Raw genomic sequence first — 22,809 nt, 5'->3', positions numbered from 1 at the left:
GTGCTCTCCTGGGTGGACTTAAAATGTCTTCCCTTCCCAACATCCTAGATATTATTTTGTAATTAGCAGAAAATAGGTTGGAAGACTGATAAAATTGTTTGAGATTTCAATTTAGTCCTCAAGGACAAATGATTTCTAGCAAATTCAACAGGTATTTTTCGTACTTGCAGAATTAAAAAACAAATGCAGCCACCATATCTAAGGACTAGTAAAGCTGCAAAATATAACATTTTTGTTCTTTTTTTTTAAACACACTTGAAAGGATAAATTCACTCTTACAAACAGAAAGAATAAATGCACTTTTTTTGCAAGTAAACAAATATGCATTTATTATTTTTTGTGTTAGGGACCTCTAAGCCCTTGTACACACGGTCGGAGAATCCGTCGGAATGTGTCCTATCGGACAGTGTTGTCAGATAATCCGACTGTGTGTGGTATGCATCGGACTGATTCCGTCGGAATATCCATCGGACCCAATTTTCCAACTTGTTGGAAATATTTTCCGACAAACTGGTCCGATCGGACATACTCCGATCATGTGTAGAGAATTCCGATCGGACAAAGTGCCACGCATGCTCAGATCAAATTCCTACACCAAAGCTATTGGCTACTAGCCTGAACGTAGTCCCGTCGTAACGAAATAACGTCATCACGTTCTGAACGATCGGATTTTACGACAACTTGGTCCGACCGTGTGTATGCAACAGTTTCGGACACAATCCGTCGGGACAAAATCCAATGGATTTGGTTAGCAGAATATCCGACCGTGTGTACAAGGGCTAAGGCATTGCATCCAAAATCAGCAGATCAGCGGTGTAATACACCGATACAGGCAGGCACTTACACTCTGGCAGGAAGCTCAATACACTACCTAGAGCAATCAACAGTATCCTGGTAGTTCATTTGAGAAAAGTTTAAAAAAGGTGAACTTATTCTTTACATGTTTTACTCTTTTCCTTATTCAGACAGCTAGATATCAATTAAAATCTATTTAACCACTTCAGCCCTGGAAGCTTCTACCAACTTGCTGACCAGGCTATTTTTTTGTGATACGGCACTGCGTAGTGTTTTCCCACAAATCAAGCTTTCTTTGGGTGATATGTGATCACCTCTGTGGTTTTTATTTTTTGCACTATAAACAAAAAAAGACCATAAATTTAGAAAAAATTAATTAATAATTTTTTACTTTCTGCTATAATACATATTAAAAAAAAATGCAACAAAACCAATTTCTTCATCAATTTAGGCCAATATGTATTCTCTTACATATTTTTGGTAAAAAAATCCCAATAAGCTTACATTGATTGGTTTGCGCAAAAGTTATAGCGTCTACAAACTAAGGAATAGATTTATGGACTTTTTTAGATTTTTTTTTTTACTGGTAATGGCAGCGATGTACGATTTTTAGCGGGACTGCGACTTTGCGGTAGACAAATCTAAGTGGCTCTTTTTGGGGACCAATGACACCAATATAGTGATCAGTGCTAAAAACATGCACTGATCAATGTATAAATAACACTGGCAGGGAAAAGGGTTAACACCACGGTTAAATGCGTTCCCTGCAAGATGTTCCTAACTGTGGGGGAGTGAATTCACTGGGAGGAAGAGAGATTGTGATGTAGCTGAGCGGAAACACAAGATCTCTCTTTTCCTCCCTGACAGTGCTGTTGTGTGCTTTGTCACATCGCTGCTCTAGTTCTCTTCTGAAAGATCGGTGGGTTACAATGGCCGCCGGACCCGTTGATTGGCTCCCAATCAAAGTGGAAGCGGTGCTCGGCAGGGCGCATGCACCCCTAAAACATGTACACAAAATCACATACAGGTATGTGATTTTGCGCCCCTGAGTCGCCCTGCCGTAGTAAATGTACGTGGGGCAGTTCGGAAGCAGTTAAGCCCTCCATAACTAAAAGAAATAATGTTGCTTTTAATTAAAACAGGCTTGCCTAGTGACTGCCAAGGAGAAGAAAATATGCATATACTGTATACAGTGGGGAAAATAATTATTTGGTACCCTGCAGATTTTGTAGGTTTGCCCACTTACAAAGAAATGAACGCTTTATAATTATTATCATAGGTGTATTTTAAATGATAGAGACAGAATATCAAAAAAAAAAAGCACAATACAAATATTATAAACTGAGTTGGAGTTCAGTGAGTAAAATAAGTATTTGAGTCCATACCAACCAACAATAATTATGGCTCCCACAGATTGGCTACAGTATGTGCTCATGTGGTACACAGATTAGTCCTGTAAATTTAAGAAGGTGCTCTTAAGGACAACTTGTTATGTGTATAAAAGACACCTGTCCACAAAATCTTTTTTCCATTCAACCCTGGCACACATTGCAGTAATTTGGCATGCAATTTGACATGTCAAATCGCATGCCAAATCGCCGGCAATGGCACCATCTGAATCGGTGCGACGCAGCATTTGCAGCACATCACTGATTCCCAAAAGTAGGTTCTGTACTACTTAAGGCGACTTCAATAGACATCTGAGCAGAAATCCACACAGATGTCTCTGAAATCGCCCCCACAGTTGGGACTGACATGTGGGAATGAAATTGTGGTCAGTGTGAACCTAGGCTCAAACCTCACGAGCATGAGCAAGAGCTGTCAAAGGACGTCAGGGACAAGATTGTAGACCTGCATGTGTGGCCAGCCGGCGACACCATCAGATCGTTTCTTGGGCGAACTGGTGAAAACCATAAGTCCCCTCCCGCTGCTTCTGAAAGTGTCCCAGTGCCTCATGAGCTACTTGCACCACTTTCGTGAGAAAGCCAGTCACCGGCTGTAAAAAACAATACGAGGGTTATGGCTGATATCTTCAGCCATAATCTCGGTAAACCACTTGCAGACCTCAACTTATATAGTTAGGTCTATATATACACACACCATATTTATCGGCGTATGCCTGCGTGTTATACACCGATAATGTTTGACCAACAGGGGGTGGGATCGGGCGGTCCTCCCCAGGTGCCACACATGGGGGGGGGGGGGGGTGTCAGGCTGCCCACCGCACCTCTCCTGGCCCTGGGACAGCGCTGTCTGCATAGTCTAAAGTTGAGAAAAAAAATCATTTGCCAGCCCCTTCTTATAGACCGCTCCTCATGCGTCAGTGTCATTGTAAAACTAAGCTTCTAAATATCTCAATAGCTCTGTTTTTTCTGGCTGCTCTCCTCCTCCCACTCCTCCTCCTCCTAGTGTAGCTTTAGATTGGAGGAGAGTGGGCGCATGACCATCTATGTAACGTCAGAGAAAAGCAGTCATGTGACCAGGTCAGTGAACAAAATTAACCACTTAACAACCGCCCATTGCCGATTAACGGCATCAGGGCGGTTGTTTAACTCTAAGAGGCCGTTAATTAACGGCCTCCTAGAATTCTGCTCTCGCGCGCCCCCCTGGGGCGCGCACACGAGAGCATCCGTGACCGCTGGGTCCAGTGGACCCGGCGCATCACGAATCACGGTAAACGGCCGCTCATCGCGGCCGTTTACCACGTGATCGCTCCGTCAAATGACGGAGTGATCACTTGTAAACAAGCCGGCGTCATGTTATGACGCCGGTTCCTCCCTCCCCCTCTCTGTACCGATCGGTACAGCGGAGGGGGAAGAGATCGGTGTCAGCAGCGATGTGGGCTGCATCTGCAGTGCCCACATCGCTGCTCACCGAAAATTAACCCCTCAAATCCCTGCAAATACTCTGCATTACTCTGCAATTCCCTACAAATACTCTGCATTACTCTGCAATTCCCTGCAAATACTCTGCATTACTCTGCAATTCCCTGCAAATACTCTGCATTACTCTGCAATTCCCTGCAAATACTCTGCATTACTCTGCAATTCCCTGCAAATACTCTGCATTACTCTGCAATTCCCTGCAAATACTCTGCATTACTCTGCAATTCCCTGCAAATACTCTGCATTACTCTGCAATTCCCTGCAAATACTCTGCAATGCCCTGCAACACTCTGCATTGCCCTGCAACACTCCGCATTGCCCTGCAACACTCCGCAATGCCCTGCAACACTCCGCAATGCCCTGCAACACTCCGCAATGCCCTGCAACACTCCGCAATGCCCTGCAACACTCCGCAATGCCCTGCAACACTCCGCAATGCCCTGCAACACTCTGCAATGCCCTGCAACACTCTGCAATGCCCTGCAACACTCCGCAATGCCCTGCAACACTCCGCAACGCTCTGCAATACCCTGCAACACTCTGCAACACCCGCCAATACCCTGCAACACTCTGCAATGCTCTGCAACCCCCGCCGATACCCTGCAACACTCTGCAATGCTCTGCAACCCCCGCCGATACCCTGCAACACTCTGCAATGCTCTGCAACCCCCGCCGATACCCTGCAACACTCTGCAATGCTCTGCAACACCCGCCAATACCCTGCAACACTCTGCAATGCTCTGCAACACCCGCCAATACCCTGCAATGCTCTGCAAGGCAGTACTCTGCAACACCATGCTCTGAGATACCCAGCCATAGTCGGTGATACCCTGCAATACCCAGCCATAGACATCTCCCGCCGCCCTCCGCCCTCCGGTGCTTCTACCGAATCGCTAATACGATCAAAGCCAGAATCTTTTTTTTTTCAGGCTTCCCAGCTTAGAGGTGAGATGTGGGTCTTATTGACCCCACATCTCACTGTAAAGAGGACCTGTCATGCCATATTCCTATTACAAGGGATGTTTACATTCCTTGTAATAGGAATAAAAGTGATCAAAAAAATTATTTTTGGGGAAAAAAATGTCAAACTAAAATAAATAAAGTAAAATGAACAATAAAAAAAAAATGTTTTTTTTAAAGCGCCCCTGTCCCCATGTGCTCGCATGCAGAAGCGAACGCATGCGTAAGTCCCGCCCACATATGAAAACGGTGTTCAAACCACACATGTGAGGTATCGCTGCGAACGTTAGAGCGAGAGAAATAATTCTAGCCCTAGACCTCCTCTGTAACTCAAAACATATAACCAGTAAAAAAAATGTAAATCGTCGCCTATGGGGATTTTTAAGTAGCGACGTTTGCCGCCATTCCACGAGCGTGTGCAATTTTGAAGAGTGACATATTAGGTATCTATTTACTCAGCGTAACTTCATCTTTCACATTATGCAAAAATTGGGCTAACTTTACTGTGTTTTTTTTTTTTTTAAGCACAAAACAGTTTTTTTTCCAAAAAAAAGCATTCGAAAAATTACTGCGCAAATACCGTGCGAGATAAAAAGTTGCAAAGACCACCATTGTATTCTCCAGGGTGTTTGCTAAAAAAACATATATAATGTTTTGGAGTTCTATGTAATTTTCTAGCAAATAAATGATGATTTTTACATGTAGGAGAGAAATGTCAGAATTGTCCTGGGTGCTCCAGAACGCCTGATGGCGCTCCCTGCATGTTGGGCCTCTGTATGTGGCCACGCTGTGTAAAAGTCTCACACATGTGGTATCACCATACTCGGGAGTAATAGCAGAATGTGTTTTGGGGTGTAATTTGTGGTATGCATATGCTGTGTGTGAGAAATAACCTGATAATATGACAATTTTGTGAAAAAAAAAAAAAAGTAAAAAGAATCTTGATTTTGCAAAGAATTGTGGGAAAAAATGACAACTTCAAAAAACTCATCATGCCTCTTACTAAATACATTGGAATGTCTTCTTTCCAAAAAGGGGTCATTTGGGGGGTATTTGTACTTTTCTGGCATGTTAGGGTCTCAAGAATTGAAATAGGCCGTCAGTCCTTCAGGTGTGATCAATTTTCAGATATTGGCACCATAGCTTGTGGACTCTATAACTTTCACAAAGACCAAATAATATCCACCAATTTGTACTTATTTTTACCAAAGATATGTAGTAGTATAAATTTTGGCCAAAATTTATGAAGAAAAAATTTCTAATCTGCTAAATTTTCTAACAGAAACAAAGAAAAATTCGTTTTTTTACAGAATTTTCGGTATTTTTTCTTTTATAGCACAAAAAAAAAAAACCCAGCGGTGATTAAATACCACCAAAAGAAAGCTCTATTTGTGTGAAAAAAAGGACAAAAATTTCATATAGGTCCAGTGTTGCATGACTGAGTAATTGTCATTCAAAATGCGAGAGCACCGAAAGCTGAAAATTGGTCTGGTTATTAAGGGTGTTTAAGTGCCCAGTGGTCAAGTGGTTAAACTAATGCAGTATATGGAAGCTTTGTTTACAATATAAGTGACACAGGAGGAGCAGTGTAGAAGGGGATGGCAGTAATTTTTTTCTTAACTGTAGAGTATGCTGGCAGTGCTGTCCCAGGAGACTTGGTCTCCTGGGAGTGCAGGGGGGCTGTGTACTGGATGGGAGGCTGTGTACTGTTCAGGGGGGCTGTGGAGGGGGTTTGTGTACTGGTAGCTTTAAAGTGGTTCTAAAGCCTAAACATGGTTTTATCTTAATGAATTTCCTGCAATAAAAAAGGTACAAAAATATTTAGGTAATAATATTGCCCCCTCACCCCTGCTTATATTTACCAGAGACCTTACTCGATCCAGTGCTGTGCACATCTGTAGCGGCTCTCCCCACTCTCACAGGATTGCTTAGGCAGCACTGGCTCCCGCTGCTGTCAGTCAATTCCTGTGAAGGAGGAGCAGCTAGCACGGCTCAGGAATGAGCCCACAGGTGTGCAAACATAGAAAGTGGCATCCTATAGTGACACACCAAGAGGAGGAGGAGCAGCGTTTGGGACCCCAGAATATAAGGTTAAGGGCTGATCTGTGCAGTTCTATTGCACAGAGCAGGTAAGTATAACATGGTTAGAATTTTTGAAAATATTACTTTACAATGACTTTAAGAGTCGGCAAAGGGTTTTCCAATAAAAGTGATTTGGTGGCTCTAGAGCTGCCAGATCACTTTTATGGGTCTCTCAGAGTGTGCCCTTCCCTGCCAGCAGCACCCGCTGTAGATCTTGGGCTCTTCTGTTCCTGCAGGAAGCTTAATACAGCAGGAAACAGCTTCCCCAGGGAAGGCAGGAGAATTCAGGGAACAACTGTTTTCCAATCCCTGTTATTCCTCAACTAGTGTAGCTGAGGATGTGGCTATTTAAACACAATCTGTGAATAGCTGCAATGAAATTCAGGGAAGATATTGTGGGTTTAATAGACCCCACAATGTCTCCATAAAAGTACCTGTCACCTAACTATACAATCACATAGGCAGCTACTAAGCTGTTTTAGAAAAAAAAAAAAACATATGCAGTCCATTAACATCATTCCATAACTCTAATGTAATCAATTTTAAAAATGTGCATTTATGCTCTTTTCATACTTGTAGGTCATTTGCACAAGTAGAGAAGACTGACTCAAACACTAGTGACTGTTTTCAAAGCTCTATCCTATCTTCTTTCTAGGACAGATCAGCTGCCACTCACGCCTGGAATGGTTGGAATGGTAGGAGGCACTCTTGCCAATGGCTGGTCTATCTAAAACAAACAAAAAAAACAACAAAAAAAAAAAAAAACAACCAACATACGACAGAACCTACTGTAAGTCCGAGGTAGGCTTCACTCCTTGCACAAGTGTCCTACAGGAATAAAAAAGCAAAAATGCATAATTTAAAAATTTCATTATATACAAATATAGAAGGATAGAAGTGAAAGCAAATGAACTTAAAAATGTATAGAACATCACCAGCATTAATAACTGGTTAATTAATCCATATAAAACATTATTTATATAACAACTATAATTCCCTCATAAAACAATGAGTAAAACAATACTAAAATTTAATAACCACTCACGCACCTACATTGATTCTTATCATCCGTTAATGTATGACAGCATGATGTCATACAACCAATGACTAATTACAATATTAATAAAATGACAGTCTGTCAAGTGTGTAACGATATAGTCTAGGAGTATAGCACCATCCGTGATAGCAATGGTTTTGCTGTAATCCGTGTTCTTAAAGTGATTGTAATGCCGTGTACACACAGACTATCGTCGTCTTCTCTTTTCTCCTTCTTCCTTGAGATGTTGAGATGTTGACTCAACGCTCTCTCTGGCCGCACTGACAAGGACGCGTTGCACGGCGACTTATATAGGGACAATGGGCGGGGTCACCAGGTGATGTCCCCGCCTCTTAGACTCTGGGACTATGACATCATAAGGGGCGGGGACATCAGCCGGTGACCCCACCCATTGTCCCTATATAAGTCGCCGTGCAACGCGTCCCTGTCATTGCGGCCAGAGAGAGCGTTGATTCAACATCTCAAGAAAGAAGAGGAAGAGGGAGAAAAGAGAAGGTGACGGTGACAGAAGACCGGGCCACCGCTAGTAAAAGAGCTGGAAGAAGGAGCAGAGGCCCAGCAAGAAGAACCAAAGAGGGGGACAAGACCCCTGAAGTCGGAAGAAGAGGCGGAGACAGAAGACCGGGCCACCGCTAGTAAAAGAGCTGGAAGAAGAAAGCGGAGGCCCAGCAAGAAGAACCGAAGAGGGGGACAAGACCCCCGAAGTCGGAAGAAGACCCCCGGGCGGCGACGTAGAAGAAAGCCGGGCTCCTCCGCTAGTAAAAGAGCTAGCAGAAGAAAGCGGAGGAGTCCGGCGAGAAGACCCCCGAAGACGGAAGAAGACCCCCGGAGCTGTGCAATAAATTATTTTAAACCCTTGTGTGGTGTTTTTTTTTTAATTGTTTTCACCAGGTGAATGGGTAGGGGTACATTGAACAACATACTCATTCACATAGGGTTGGGGGCCGGTATCTGGGGGCCCCCTTATTAAAGGTGGCTCCTGGATTCCGATAAGCCCCCCGCCCGCAGACCCAGACAACCAACGGCCAGGGTTGTAGGGAAGAGGCACTTGTCCTCATCAACATGGGGACAAGGTGTTTGGGGTGGGGGGCCGTCCCCACTCCCTTTCCTGACCGGCCGAGTTGCATGCTCGGATAAGGGTCTTATATGGACCTTGGGGGTCCACGCTGTTTTTTCGGCGTAGGGCTTCCCGTTTAAGTCCATACCAGGTGACGGGGCTAGCGACGTGTCAATCTCGCCGAAGGCGACATTGACTTCCTACGCTAGTCCCGGTTACCTGGAGCCGAGTTAAAAATGAACAGACTTTTCTCCGTGTGCGGGAAAGTCTGTTCATTTCAAAACTCGGACTAGCACACAGAGGGCCAGATTGTGCGCTGGACTCGCAGTCCGCCGGACAATTTTTGAGTTAAAACTACTTTCTAACTCCGCCAGACTTTTGTGGGAAAAAACACTCCGCCGGATAGATTGATCGTGTGTACGCGGCATAAGGATTCTTCTTTTTTAAATAAAAAACATACTTGCCTCCACTGTGCAGCTTGTTTTTTGTTTTGCACAGAGTGGCCTTGAAACTCGTCTTCTGGGTTCCCCCGGCAGCTCTCGTGGCTCCTCCCCACATCAGATAACCCCCTAGGAGGAGATCGTACCCAAGGGGGTTACCTTGCAGGTGAGTCCATATCCGCTGAATATATGACTTGCCCCCCCCCCCCTCTCCCCAGCGCCTGCATCATTGGATTTGATTGACAGCAGTGGGAACCATGCTCAGAAATACTTATCCATCCATCCTCAGCAATACTCACCCATCCATCCTCAGCATTTCCTGTGCTAAGTTCAGTGGAAGATGCCTGTGTAATTCCAAGGCGTTTTTTCTGTATTTGAAACGTTAGTATTGCTATTGGTTATTATATTTGATCACCGCACTAGTTTGCACATGGATGAGTAATTGGGCACATTTTTAATAAGGTTTTTTATATTTTTTATTTAGGTATAACTGTGTACTTAATTAAGGTTGATATTAGCGCACTAATTGTTTACAATTAATTGTTTACATCTTTTTTTTAGTTTTTTTCAAATGTACATTTTATTAATCTCCAAACATGGGGAGGGATCCCCGCAATACAAACATAAGTGCTGGTGTCAGCATGCTTGTTACAATTATATCAAAAAAGGTGCAAACATTGCAGGGTACGGTGCAACATTCAGTAGTAAGTGGCTGGATTATATATCCCCACATGCTTGTCGCCCGATCACCTTGGATAAAATGAAAGAAAACGTTTATTTGAAGTTTAAGTTTAATGGGTATACCCTGGCAATTTCCATCTTTTCCTAAAGGGGAGGGGGGGGCACAATGGGAGTGTACAGGGAGGGGAGGGGAGAGGCATAGAAGGGGGAGAAGAGCTAAAATACAGGGAAGAAGAGAAAGAGAAAAAGGAAGAATCAAAGAAACAGAGCAGAGACAGAGGCATGGCGGTAGCGCACGGTCCTCAAGTCATCCGAAAAGGAACATGGGAACCATAAATACTAACAATTAGAACTAACAAATCGACCCAGTAAGCACTGTCCCTCAGCTGAGTAAATAAAGGCATTCCAGACATCCCAAGTCAGCTTGTGGGCCTCCTGTTTGTGTTGTGCTGTTAGAATCAAGTCCTCCATTTTCTTGACATCCTCCACCTTTCCGCATCCAATGCACCACAGTCGGGGGGGATTGTTGCTTCCATCGCAAGGGGATGCAAGCTTTTGCTGAGTTAAGTAAGTGTCTCAGTAACGACTTTTTGTAGGTGTTAGTGGGGATTTTGGAATGGTGCAGAAGGAAGAATGCCGCATCCTCAGGTATAACATATTCCGTAAATTTCTGGGAGACATGAGGGACCTCCCTCCAGAACTCCCTCAATTTAGGGCAGGACCAAAAAACGTGGAGTAGCGTTCCCTCCCCCTCGACACAGCGCCAGAACCGATTCGAGGCCGAGGAAAAGCACCCCTGTAGCTTGGAGGGCGTTAGATACCATCGTGTAAGCAATTTAAAATTTGTTTCCTGTGCCTTTGTGCAGCAGGAGGACTTAAGAGCAAATAAAATGATACGTTGCGACTGTTTTGTTGTAAACATACACGACAGGTCCCTCTCCCATTGGGCAAGGCACGGCAATTGTGGCTGTTCCCTCGGTGTAATGAGCATATAGTATGTTTGAGATAGAATGTGAGTCAAGGGTCCCTTGTCAGAACACATGACCTCGAACGTCGTCAGCTGGCGAGCAAAGTCCTGGGGAGCGAGCAGGGAATGGAGGAAGTGGTGCAGTTGTATCGACCTTCCAGAAGGGAAGACGGAAGGATCCCGTGGAGTCAGTCAGTACCAAGATTGACGGCCAGCTCCCATTCGTCACGAATTTGCCCACGTGGTTGAGTCCGTCATCCCTAAGTGAAGAGTAGTCCCTGGGTTGTAAGCCAGGTGTAAATTTCGGGTTGCCCAGAATGCGAAGTAATGGGAAACATTTAGTTGCGAGTAAAGTCTGGATAGCACTTTGGTGACTATGTCTCAAAGTAGTACCCAGCAATGGGTGCGATTTCAGGGCAGGGGGTAGGTCATCATAGCACCACAGTGCTCCCTTTAGAGGTATGCGAGTTTGGGCTTGTTCAATGCTTATCCACAGTTTGGACGACTCGTTTCGCCTCCAATCCAGAATACGTCCCAGGTGGGAGGCCAGGTAGTATTGGCGCATGTCGGGTAATGCCAGTCCCCCACAATGTTTGGGTAGCGTCAGTTGTGAACGACGTAATCTGGATTTTTTATGTGCCCATACAAGTCTGGTAAAAAGGGCCTGTGTTTGCTTAAAAAAGGAGGGCGGTATCTGAACGGGCAGGGCTTGGAAGAGGTAGATGAACTTGGGGAGGATGCTAATTTTTATTAGATTACATCTACCAAACCAGGAGTGGAAACCTAAGTGTCATTTCTCTAGTAATGCACGGGTCTTGGTCAGAAGGGGTGGGAAATTAAGATCAAATGTACGGCTCACATCTGGTGGAAGGCCTGTACCCAGGTATGGTAAAGTTGTGTCAGTCCACTTAAAACTAAAATTGTTTTGTAGGTCCCGTTGCGTCCGGGGTGAGGTTTCTACACACATAGCCATCGACTTCGAGAAATTTATTTTAAGGTGGGATAACCCCCCCGTAGATTTTAAATTCCGGAGTAAGTTCGGCAGGGATATTCTGGGGTTCGTCAAAGAGAAAAGGAGGTCATCAGTGTACGCCGAGATTTTGTAATGGGAGTCCCCCACCCTAAGGCCTGTAATGTCCGGGTTTGACCTGATGGTGTTTAGGAATGTCTCCAATGAAATGGCGAAGAGGAGGGGGGAAAACGGGCATCCCTGTCTTCCGTTCCCGATAGAGAATGCACTCGAGAGAACCCCGTTCGCCTTCACTTGAGCTGAGGGGCCGGAATACATGTTGCCTACCCATTGCAGCATCCTATCTCCCAGGCCCAAGTGACGGAGGACAGAGAACATATACTCCCAGCTCACTCTATAAAATGCCTTTTCCGCATCGGTACTCACAAAAACGCAGGGGGTCTCAGTAGTGTGTGCTACTCTAAGGAGGTTGAGCACCTTGATGGTATTGTCTCTAGCCCCTCTATAGGGCAAGAACCCCACCTGGTCAAGGTGGATTATGTCCTGGACATGTGTCAGTCTCCTGGTTATAATTTTAGAAAAAATGATAAGATCGGAATTTAACAGGGATATGGGCCTGTAACTGCCACATTGATTCGGGTCCTTCCCCTCCTTCTGCATCACAGCAATATGGGCTCTAAGGGTGTCTCCATGGAAGCTAGTTCCCGAGCCCAGAGCGTTGAAGAGCGTAACCAAACGTGGGCCCAAAATAGGGAGCAGGGATTTATAGTAATGGGCAGTGAAACCATCCGGGCCCGGAGCCTTACCAATCTTCAAGGAGGCAACCGTCTCCTGAAGATCCTCCTGGGTGATCGGTTCTTCTAGGATGTCCCTCGTCTCTGCCGAGAATGATGGCATTTGCGAGTCTGCAATGTATTTGTCTATGGCTAACTGATTGGATGTAGAGCACGGCAAGTTGTATAAGTTAGAATAGAACTCACCAAATGCGTCCGAGATTTGTGTCGGTGTTGTGGCATTTGTTCCGTCCGGTCGTGTTATCTGTGGTATGTATGATGCAGTTTTGACCTCTTTTACCGATTGGGCCAACCTTTTCCCACACTTATCCCCTGATTCGTAAGACAGCCTGCGACAGAACTGCAGGGCTGCCTTTGCTCTATACTGAAGCAGGTCCGTTATTTGAGTCTGAAGGGTCTGCAGCTCGGTCTCTAGGGCGAGCGTGGGGGCATGTTTGTGTTGAGCTTCTGCTGAAGACAATTTGTTGAGCAGTTTGGTCCGGAGTTCATTCCTCTCTCGATTAATCCTTGCCCCATGTTTAATGAGGACCCCGCGTATAACGGGCTTGTGAGCCTCCCACAGCACCCCCGTGTCACAGTCATTTGTGTCATTCTCCCTGAAGTACAGGTCTAGGTGTTTGGTCACATCTGTCATCACTTCCGGTATCTGAAGAAGGCTTTCATTCAGACGCCAGAATAGAGGCCTAGGTGAGGCTCCCTCGGTAAGGGTGTATGTAAGGGAAATCTGGGCGTGGTCTGACCAGGTTATCTGGCCAATAGTGGTGCTCTTCACCAGGTGGAGTTGGTCATGGGGTAGTAGAAAGAAGTCTATCCTTGAGTACAGCTTGTGTGGGGCCGAGTAAAAGGTGTAGTCCCTTTCACCCGTGTGTTGCAGACGTCAAACGTCATGTAATTGAGCTTTGCGGAGCAGTTGTGGAACCCGTTTCCCGCAGGCAGGGGGAATGGATGAGGTGCCCTTCGAGGTGTCCGAGGCGGGGTGCAATGGGACATTGAAATCGCCTCCTAATATGAGTGGGCCCTCCCTGAATGCTGTCAACTTGTTCAGCATCTGATTGAGAAATCTGTCTTGGTGTTCATTGGGAGAGTAGATCGTAGCCAGCGTAAGACGTACTCCACAAACCTGTCCTTTTAGGAACAGGTAGCGCCCATCAGGGTCCGCCATACTGTCTGTTAATCGCCAGGGCAGCCTACCCGAGATCAGTATTGAGACTCCCCTTGACTTGGACCTGTAGTTAGAGTGATATGCTTGAGGGAAGGTCTTTCTTTGCAGAAATGGAAGCTTGTCATTTCTAAAGTGTGTCTCTTGGATAAAGGCCATGTCAGAGTGCGACTTTTTAAGATCAAGTAGTAGCATTAGTCTCTTCTCGGGCGTGTTTAAACCTCTAGCATTAAGGGAGGTCACTCTGATAGAGTCTACCGCCATGTCTCAGAGAGGAGGTAGAAGTATAGAAAGAGTCTAGTAAAAAGGAGGAAAGAGACTAGTTCCAGAGGTAAAGGGGGTAAGGGAGCTGGGGGAAGGGGGAGGGAGGGGAGCAATGGAAAGGAGAGTCCCGAGGCGCCACCAGCAGGCTAGAGGAGCCCCCGACCCTCCGATTCCACGTGGGGGTAACTAAATATTCAAGTCTTTTTTTAATACTTGAGGTGTATGGCACCCAAACTGGGTGCACACTGGTCTAAGTGGAGAGTGGATGGACCGAGCCTTAGGACCGAAGCCCGGGCCGGCAGTCCACACCGACATCATCTAAGGGGAGGCAAACTTAAAAACAGAATATAAAATATAGCAGAAATAACAAAAATAATAGAAGCTGGCAAAAAACAGTCAAAATGTAAAACAGAAACCACATCACATATGCATAGCAAAGGCCTATCAGAGCAGACATTCTGACCGAACCTAGCAAGGCTACATGTCAGCATACTAATCTCCTAGCATCAACCCTATCTATACCTGTATCCATCCCGAGTACAGTGTTTACATCTTTGTAATGCTCAGCAATGCTTATCCATCCACCCATACTCAGCCACCCATACTCATCCATGCTCAGAAATACTCATCCATGATCAGCCATCCATACTCATTCATCCATACTCAGCAACACACATCCATTCATACTCAACCATATCCAGCCACCCCATCCACACTCAGCCATACCCGACCCAGTCATCCCATCCACACCCAGCCATACCCGACTCAGCCATCCCCATTCATGGCTCATCCATGCCACTACAGTTTCTCAAAGTCTAAGCCCCCGTACACATGGTCGGAGATTCCGACAACCAAATCCGTCTGAGTTATTCCGACGGATTAATTGCGGAAGAGGTCTGGAAGTGATGTTGCATACATCCGCCTCAGTTGTCGGAAAATCACATAACGTGATGATGTTACTTCGTTACGACGGGACTATGTTCAGGTTAGTAGCCAATAGCTTTGGTCTAGGAATTTGTTCTGAGCATGCGCGGCACTTTGTCCGTCGGAGTAGGCTACATATGATCGGAGTATGTCCGATCGGAGCATTTTGTCTGAAAATTTTACCGCAAATTGGAAAAGTTGGTCCGTCGGATATTCCGACGGAAACAGTCCGATGCATGCCACACACAGTCGGAATATCCGACAAAATGGTCCGATAGGAAACATTCCGTCGGAATCTCCGACCATGTGTACAAGGGCTAATAGGTAGTCAAATTAGATTTGAAATGTATGCCCCTAGAAAGCCTGACGGTGCTCCCTGCATGTTGGGCAGTATATCTCCCTTTATATGGCCAGGTTGTATAAAAGTCTCACACGTGGTATTGCCATACTCAGGAGGAGTAGCAGACAATGTTTTGGGGTGTAATTTTTGCCATGTACATGCTATGTGTTATGCCCCGTACACACGAGCGGACTTTTCGACATCCAAACTCCGACGGACTGAGTCCGGCGGACTATCCGATCGTGTGTGGGCTGCAACGGACTTTAGCGAAGCTAAAGTCTGACGGACTTTAGAAATGAAGCATGCTTTAAATTTTCCCGACGGAACTCCGCCGGACCCGGTCCCCTTTGAAAAATCCGCTCGTGTGTGTGCTACTCCGACGGACTAAAACCGACGCTAGGGCAGCTATTGGCTACTGTCTAGGAACTTCCTACGTCGAATCCAGTCGTACGTCATCACGTTCGACTCCGTCGGAGTTTGGTGTGATGGTGTGTGGTCAAGTCCGTTCGGTCGAAAAGTCCGCCAGAACTCCGTCGGAACTCCGGCGGAACTCCGGCGGAACTCCTTTGGAGGTCTGTCAGACTTAATCCCTCTCGTGTGTACGGGGCATTAGAAATATTGTATAAATGGACAACTTTGTGTAAAACAAAAAAAAAAGTTTTAATTTTCTTTCCACATTTTCCAAAAACTTGTAGAAAAAAAATGACATGTTCAAAAGACTTGATATGCCTCATAGATTATACGTTGGGGTGTTTTCTTTCCATAATGGGGTCATTTTTTGGGCGCTCTTATTGTTCTGGTGCCCCAGGACCTTCAAAAGTGCAAGAGGTAGTCAAGAAATTAGATGTGTAATTTATGCTCGTAGAATGTCTGAAGGTGATCCCTGCATGTTGGGCCACGGTATGTAAAAGTCTCACACGTGTGGTATCGCCATATGCAGGAGGAGTAGTAGAATGTATTTTGGGGGGTAATTTGTGGTATGCTTATGCTGTAATAAGAAGTAATCTGATAATATGACACTTGTGAAAAAAGAAAAAAAAATCTTGAATTTGCAAAGAATTGTAGGAAATAATTACAACCACCATGCCTCTTTCTAAATTCTAAATTCCTTGGAATGTCTACTTTCCAAAAAGGGGTCATGTGGGGGGTATTTGTACTGTCCTGGCTTGTTAGGGTCTCAAATTAGCTAGGCTGTCAGTACTGCAGGTGTGATCAATTTTCTGTGACTGGCCCATAGCTTGTAGACTCTAACTTTCACACAGACCAAATAATATACACCGATTTGGATTATTTAAAAAAAACATATGTAGCAGTAAAAAATTTGCCCAAAATGTATTATGAAAAATTACTAATGTGCACAATTTTATAACAGAAACAAAGAAAACTTTTTTTTATTTTATTTTTTTTTACAAAATTTTTGGTCTTTTTTCATTTATAACGCAAAAAATTAAAAATAAAACAGCTGTGATTAAATACCAATAAAAGAAAGCTCTATTTGTGTGGAAAAGGACAAAAATGTCATATGGGTACAGTGTTTCATGACTGAGTAATTGTCATTCAAAGTGTGAGAGCACTGAAAGCTGAAAATTGGTCTGGTTAGGAAGGGGGTTTAAAAAGCGACAAAACACACAGGTTTACAACCCCTTTAATCACCAATAAATCACCACAAGAGAGTACTGCTCCCTACTGATTAAACACTTACCCTGTTTAGGTAAGTTTAAAGCATGAATCACTGATGTCTCACTCTCCACACCATCTGGTCATCATAAACTCTGGATGTTACAGGTCATGTTATATTCTCATAAACAAAATTGCAGTACCATAGCGTAATGCCGTATAAAACTTTTATTATGCCAATAAACCTCCCCAGAAAAGTTGCACTCACAAAATAACAAATGTATTCAAGCATTAATACTGTACTGGGTGGTTCAGTCAGATCTACCCCTGGATAGCAAGGTGAAGTCAATCTCTCTGCTCCAACCTTTCAGTCCGCTGACAATGTTGTACTGACAAAACACATCAGGGCGGGACTACATGGCGACCAGTGACGTCCGCACGTTTCCCAGTGGGAATGAAAGAGGCACATTCAGCCGCGGACTGCAAGGTCTAAGCGGATCAATTGACTGTACCTTACCATTCAGGGTTAGATCTGGCTGAACCACTCAGTACAGTATTAACGCTTGAATACATTGTTATTTTGTGAGTGCAACTTTTATGAGGGTGATTATTGGCATAATAAAAGTTTTATATGGAGTTACGCTGACTCGTAACATACAGAGTTTATGATGACCAGGCGGTATGGAGAGTGAGACATCAGTGATTTATGCTTTACACTTACCTAAAAATGGGGTAAGTGGTGAATCCATAGGGAGCGAGACTCACTTGTGGTGATTTATTGGTGATTAAGAGCACAGATTACAGCAAAACCATTGTTATCACGGATGGTGCTATACTCTTAGCCCTTGTACACACGGTCGGAGAATCGGTCGGAATGTGTCCTATCGGACTGTGTTGTCGGATAATCCGACTATGTGTGGTATGCATCGGACTGATTCCGTCGGAATATCCGTCGGACCCAATTTTCCAACTTGTTGGAAATATTTCCCGACCAACTGGTTCAATCGGACATACTCCGATCATGTGTAGAGAATTTTGATCGGACCAAGTGCCACGCATCCTCAGATCAAATTCCTACATCAAAGCTATTGGCTACTAGCCTGAACGTAGTCCCATCGTAACGAAAATTACGTCATCACGTTCTGAATGATCGGATTTTTCAACAACTTAGTCCGACGGTGTGTATGCAACAGTTTCGGACAAGATCCGACCGACCGTGTGTACAGGGGCTTAGACTATAACGTTACACACTTGGTGGACTGTCATTTTACTAATATTGTAATTAGTCATTGGTTGTATGATTCTTATCGTCCATTAATGCAGGACAGCATGATGTGAATGTAGGTGCTGCATGAGTGGTTATTACATTTAAAATGTCATTAATTAAGGGTTGTGGAATAGTGTTTATGGATTGCATGGGGTATTTTTATATAGGTGAACAAACCCTAAAATGCAGTAGATTGTGCACATCGCTGCACCATTCCTCTCTACTAATGCTGCGTACACACAATTGGAATTCCAGCCAGAAAAAGACCGATGAGAGCTTTTCATCTGAAAATGTGAACGTGTGTATGCTCCATCGGAATTTAGCTGTCCAAATTCCCGCCAGCCAAAAATTGATAGCATGTTCTCAATTTTCGAGACGGAAAAACTTTCTATCGGTAATTCCGATCGTGTGTATGCAATTTCAACACGCCAAAAATCACGCATGCTCAGATTCAACTACAAGACAGAAGCTATTGGCTACTGGCTATTGAACTTCCTTTTTCTAGTCGTGTCGTATGTGTCATCACTGTTTGTGAAAAGATGCAGGTACACAATCTAAAACTGTTATGCAGAGAGGTTGCCCAGAACTGTCTATCACAGAAGTTTGCAGGTGACTCTAAAGGCAAAAAGCCCTTTGGCGTGCCTTGCTGTGAACCAACAAGCTGAATGTGTGGATGTGGTGCATGTCAGCACATCTGCTTGTAGTACCCAGTAGGAGTATACATTCCAATGCTGCTCCTACTTAAAAAGCAACTCAGGTCGCAGTCCCAGCCGAACACAGGAAGTTAGAATGGCAATGGGCAGGATCAACAGATTGAAAGAAGGAAAACTAAGAAAAAAAAGGCTCACCTGCAACAAGGGCATGGTTAGGAAATATGCAGTTACTTTAAAGTTAAGATTTAGATACACTTAAAGGGGCGAGTCACAGCAATGAGTCACTACTCTGATTCATTCCTTGACCTACTGAGGCGAGTAAAACTTGGCTTTTTGTAGCAGGTGATAAAAAACAGGAAACATGAAAAGGAGCCTACAGCTCCACCCACTGGTTTAAAAGTACACAAAATATCACTATGGAATATTATTTTCTTCATCACAAGATTTTTTTATTTGTGAGTCCTGACAATAATAAAGAAAATATGTATTAAAAAACTATACCTAAAAAAAAAAAAGAAAATGGTGTCCCCAGAGTGGGGCTTTTTACCAGCAAAGTTTAACCTGTATAATATAAATAACGTTGACATGTAGAAGGTAGACTAATATTGTAAATGTTTATTAATAAAAAAGAGGATGAAATAAGTGACGCAGTGGTCAAAGACTGAGCTCCACTAAATAGGTAAAAATGTATGGTATTACATGTAAAAACAGAAATACACATATACATATAATTGTGATGCTTGAAGCATAGTATCAATACAATAAGAGATATATGCGTATAGATAGTAAAAGCCCTTTACGCGTTTCGACCCTCCCAGGGGTCTTCTTCAGAAGGTTACTATCTATTATGAAAAAAAGGAAAAAAGAAAACAAGCATAAATATATATCACAATACATGATGCACTGTGTTGTGCTAAAAATAATCTGCTGTAGGCAGAGTATATATCAAACCATTGTAAGATTACACAGTTAGCAATCGAGTGATACATATTGTAACAATAAATACCTATATTGATCACAAAGGAAATCCTCTTTTAAAAGACCGGACAGGATTCCGTGCATTCTCCCATAATCTTCATGGATGTACCGACCTTATGTGGATGGAAAAAGATGGCTAGCTCTACCCAGAACGGGGGAAGAGCAAGGAAAATGGATCCAAAGGGTAAAAAGCTTGCAAGGGATCACATCCCTATTACCACCTCCAAAACACAATAATGGAGGAAGGTATGGGTATGGGTGAACGGGATTAGGAGAGGGGGCGACCTACAGAGAAGGAAAGGATATAAGACATATGTATATATATATGTATATATAGAAAGGGGCCCTATTCAGAAACTATCACCTCTGTATAGAGAGATAGAACATGCCCGCATGCAGTGTCAATAGTATACACACGTCGAGGATACACATATGTCAAGTGAATCCTACCATTTCAGGGTGGGATATTTCACTCAGTTAGAGTGTGAGCAGATGCCCAAAAGAAAAATGCCCAAAAGAAAGACCAACGCCAGACCGAAACACCATATACAAAAAAGATGGGAAAGGGGAGAAGACAAAGGACAAGAGTGGAAAAGAAAAAGAAAAGGAAAGAAGGGGTGAAGGGACTACAAACTGGTGCCAAACAAAACTGCAAAAAATGAACAAACAGTGAACATGACTAAAGAGAAAAGTGAATAGGAAAAGAAAGTGGAGTGGTGTAACAGCTTCGGAATATCCCAGCGTGACCACAGTGGTGCTGGGATAAAACAATGTATATATACCTGTAGCCAATTTCCAATGGGTCCACATTGGACAACAGGGCCAGAAGGAAAACACTCAAATAATTAGTGGTAAAGTGGCTTGAAAGTGGTGACCTTTACAATACAGCCCTTCACATTAGTATGTTTCCATGGGGTGGGAGAGGTCTTGAGTCTGCAAGTAGACAAGAGATAGTCTTATACTCCTGCCAACAGAACTGTATATAGTGCAATAGAAAAAGTAGAACAGCATAGGGTAAAAGAACCCAGGGACTTACCCAATTGCATAAAAACGATGTGCGTGTGCTCCTGTGGGTGAGGAAATGATGTGCAGTGTGAAAGGGTGGGGTATAAATAGCCCAAGTTGGGTTAATAGGTCAATCAAAGTCTCCACCCGTTAACCCATAACCACTATTGGTCGCCTGAGAGACGACCGGATGTGGTCCCCTCGGCATTCCGGAAATGACTCTCCTGATAGGGCGGGAGAGTGCACGGTAGCGTCGCACCAGCGTGACATGAGTGCGTCGCGTCGCACGCGTAGAACGCGCGTGCGCAGCGAGGCCACCGGTCCGATACCGTTCGGAATGCCGCCGACCAGAAATTATCGTCCCGGGTAGACGGGCAGCGCTCACCCGTTCGTACCCCGGGACCTAATGGGGAGAGGTATGCGCGCGCCACTGCCACCCCCCTCTTCTGGTCGTGAAGCCATACCCCATTGGTCCATCCAATCAACATAGATAAGGACGAGAGGTAACCTCACATGGCACCATCTAGTGGAAAAAATGGGAAAGTGCAACCGGACCTTCCGTCGTACAGCATAAGGGATAATAAATCCAAAAAAAAGTATATTTTAATGGCAACATGTCACAAGTAAAGAATAGCAATGAATAAACATAAATGAAGAACATTTCATAATGAGCATGTAATCTACAGGTAAACTGGGCACACAAAAGGAGAAATCTACTGGCTGCCCCAGGGTGTAAAAGATTGTTACGAGATTGGGCCAGTGCTCGATTGTACGCCTTACGCAGACATACCCGACTATAGCCACGGGCTAAAAGTCTTGTCTGTAATTGGGCAGCTTCGGCCCTAAAAAGGGCATCATCCGAACAGTTCCTGCGCAGCCGCAGGTACTGGCCATAGGGTATAGACTTCTTAAGGTTTATTGGATGGAAGCTGTCTGCATGAAGTATAGTGTTCCCGGCAGTATCCTTACGATACAAAGATTATTATCAATGTATCTCTCGAAGGATTTTATGTGCCAGAAAAGTGCCGACTTCTTCTCTAGCACTTTGGTGAATTTTGACAAAAGAGTGGAGATCTCCGTTTCCACTCGATCACCATTTTCAAATTCAATCTCATAGCTGGACATTAAATGGTTCCAATCATCACCCTGGAAGCTATTCATATTATCAACAAACGAAAAAACAACGATGAGGAATTGTACCAAATACAAATATACCAAGTAGAGCTCAAGTCCCAGACCTCTTGCGTTACCGAATGGGGAAGGGTGTTTAACCACCCGGGTTTAAAGAACTAGACAGAAAGAACGGTAACACCCCCGAAATTGGGGTCAGAGGGCGCTGATCACCCCTGGTATGTTATAAACAAAAAAAGAAAATGGTGTCCCCAGAGTGGGGCTTTTTACCAGCAAAGTTTAACCTGTATAATATAAATAACGTTGACATGTAGAAGGTAGACTAATATTGTAAATGTTTATTAATAAAAAAGAGGATGAAATAAGTGACGCAGTGGTCAAAGACTGAGCTCCACTAAATAGGTAAAAATGTATGGTATTACATGTAAAAACAGAAATACACATATACATATAATTGTGATGCTTGAAGCATAGTATCAATACAATAAGAGATATATGCGTATAGATAGTAAAAGCCCTTTACGCGTTTCGACCCTCCCAGGGGTCTTCTTCAGAAGGTTACTATCTATTATGAAAAAAAGGAAAAAAGAAAACAAGCATAAATATATATCACAATACATGATGCACTGTGTTGTGCTAAAAATAATCTGCTGTAGGCAGAGTATATATCAAACCATTGTAAGATTACACAGTTAGCAATCGAGTGATACATATTGTAACAATAAATACCTATATTGATCACAAAGGAAATCCTCTTTTAAAAGACCGGACAGGATTCCGTGC

The 22,809-nt window shown here is 44.0% G+C and overlaps 1 protein-coding gene across 8 annotated transcripts in view; it reads right to left on the bottom strand.

Annotated features, from left to right (window-relative positions):
• The window catches only part of DPF3 (double PHD fingers 3), a 717,329-nt gene that overhangs the window by 613,865 nt on the left and 80,655 nt on the right, over positions 1 to 22,809 (bottom strand). For all 8 annotated transcript variants that reach the window (XR_013264877.1, XM_077464591.1, XM_077464592.1 and 5 more), the window contains exon 2: positions 7,512 to 7,550. Coding sequence is in view for 7 of the 8 variants with exons in the window: in XM_077464591.1 (XP_077320717.1) it covers positions 7,512 to 7,550 (39 nt within the window). In the remaining variant the exon portion in view is untranslated. The remainder of the gene's footprint in view (positions 1 to 7,511; positions 7,551 to 22,809) is intronic.

This window comes from Lithobates pipiens, unplaced genomic scaffold, assembly GCF_037356315.1.
Source record: "Lithobates pipiens isolate NorthernLeopardFrog02 unplaced genomic scaffold, aLitPip1_a1.2 Scaffold_30, whole genome shotgun sequence".
Taxonomy (NCBI): domain Eukaryota; kingdom Metazoa; phylum Chordata; class Amphibia; order Anura; family Ranidae; genus Lithobates; species Lithobates pipiens.
Note: the sequence above shows the minus strand (reverse complement) of the source record. Positions and strands in the feature narration are given on the sequence as shown.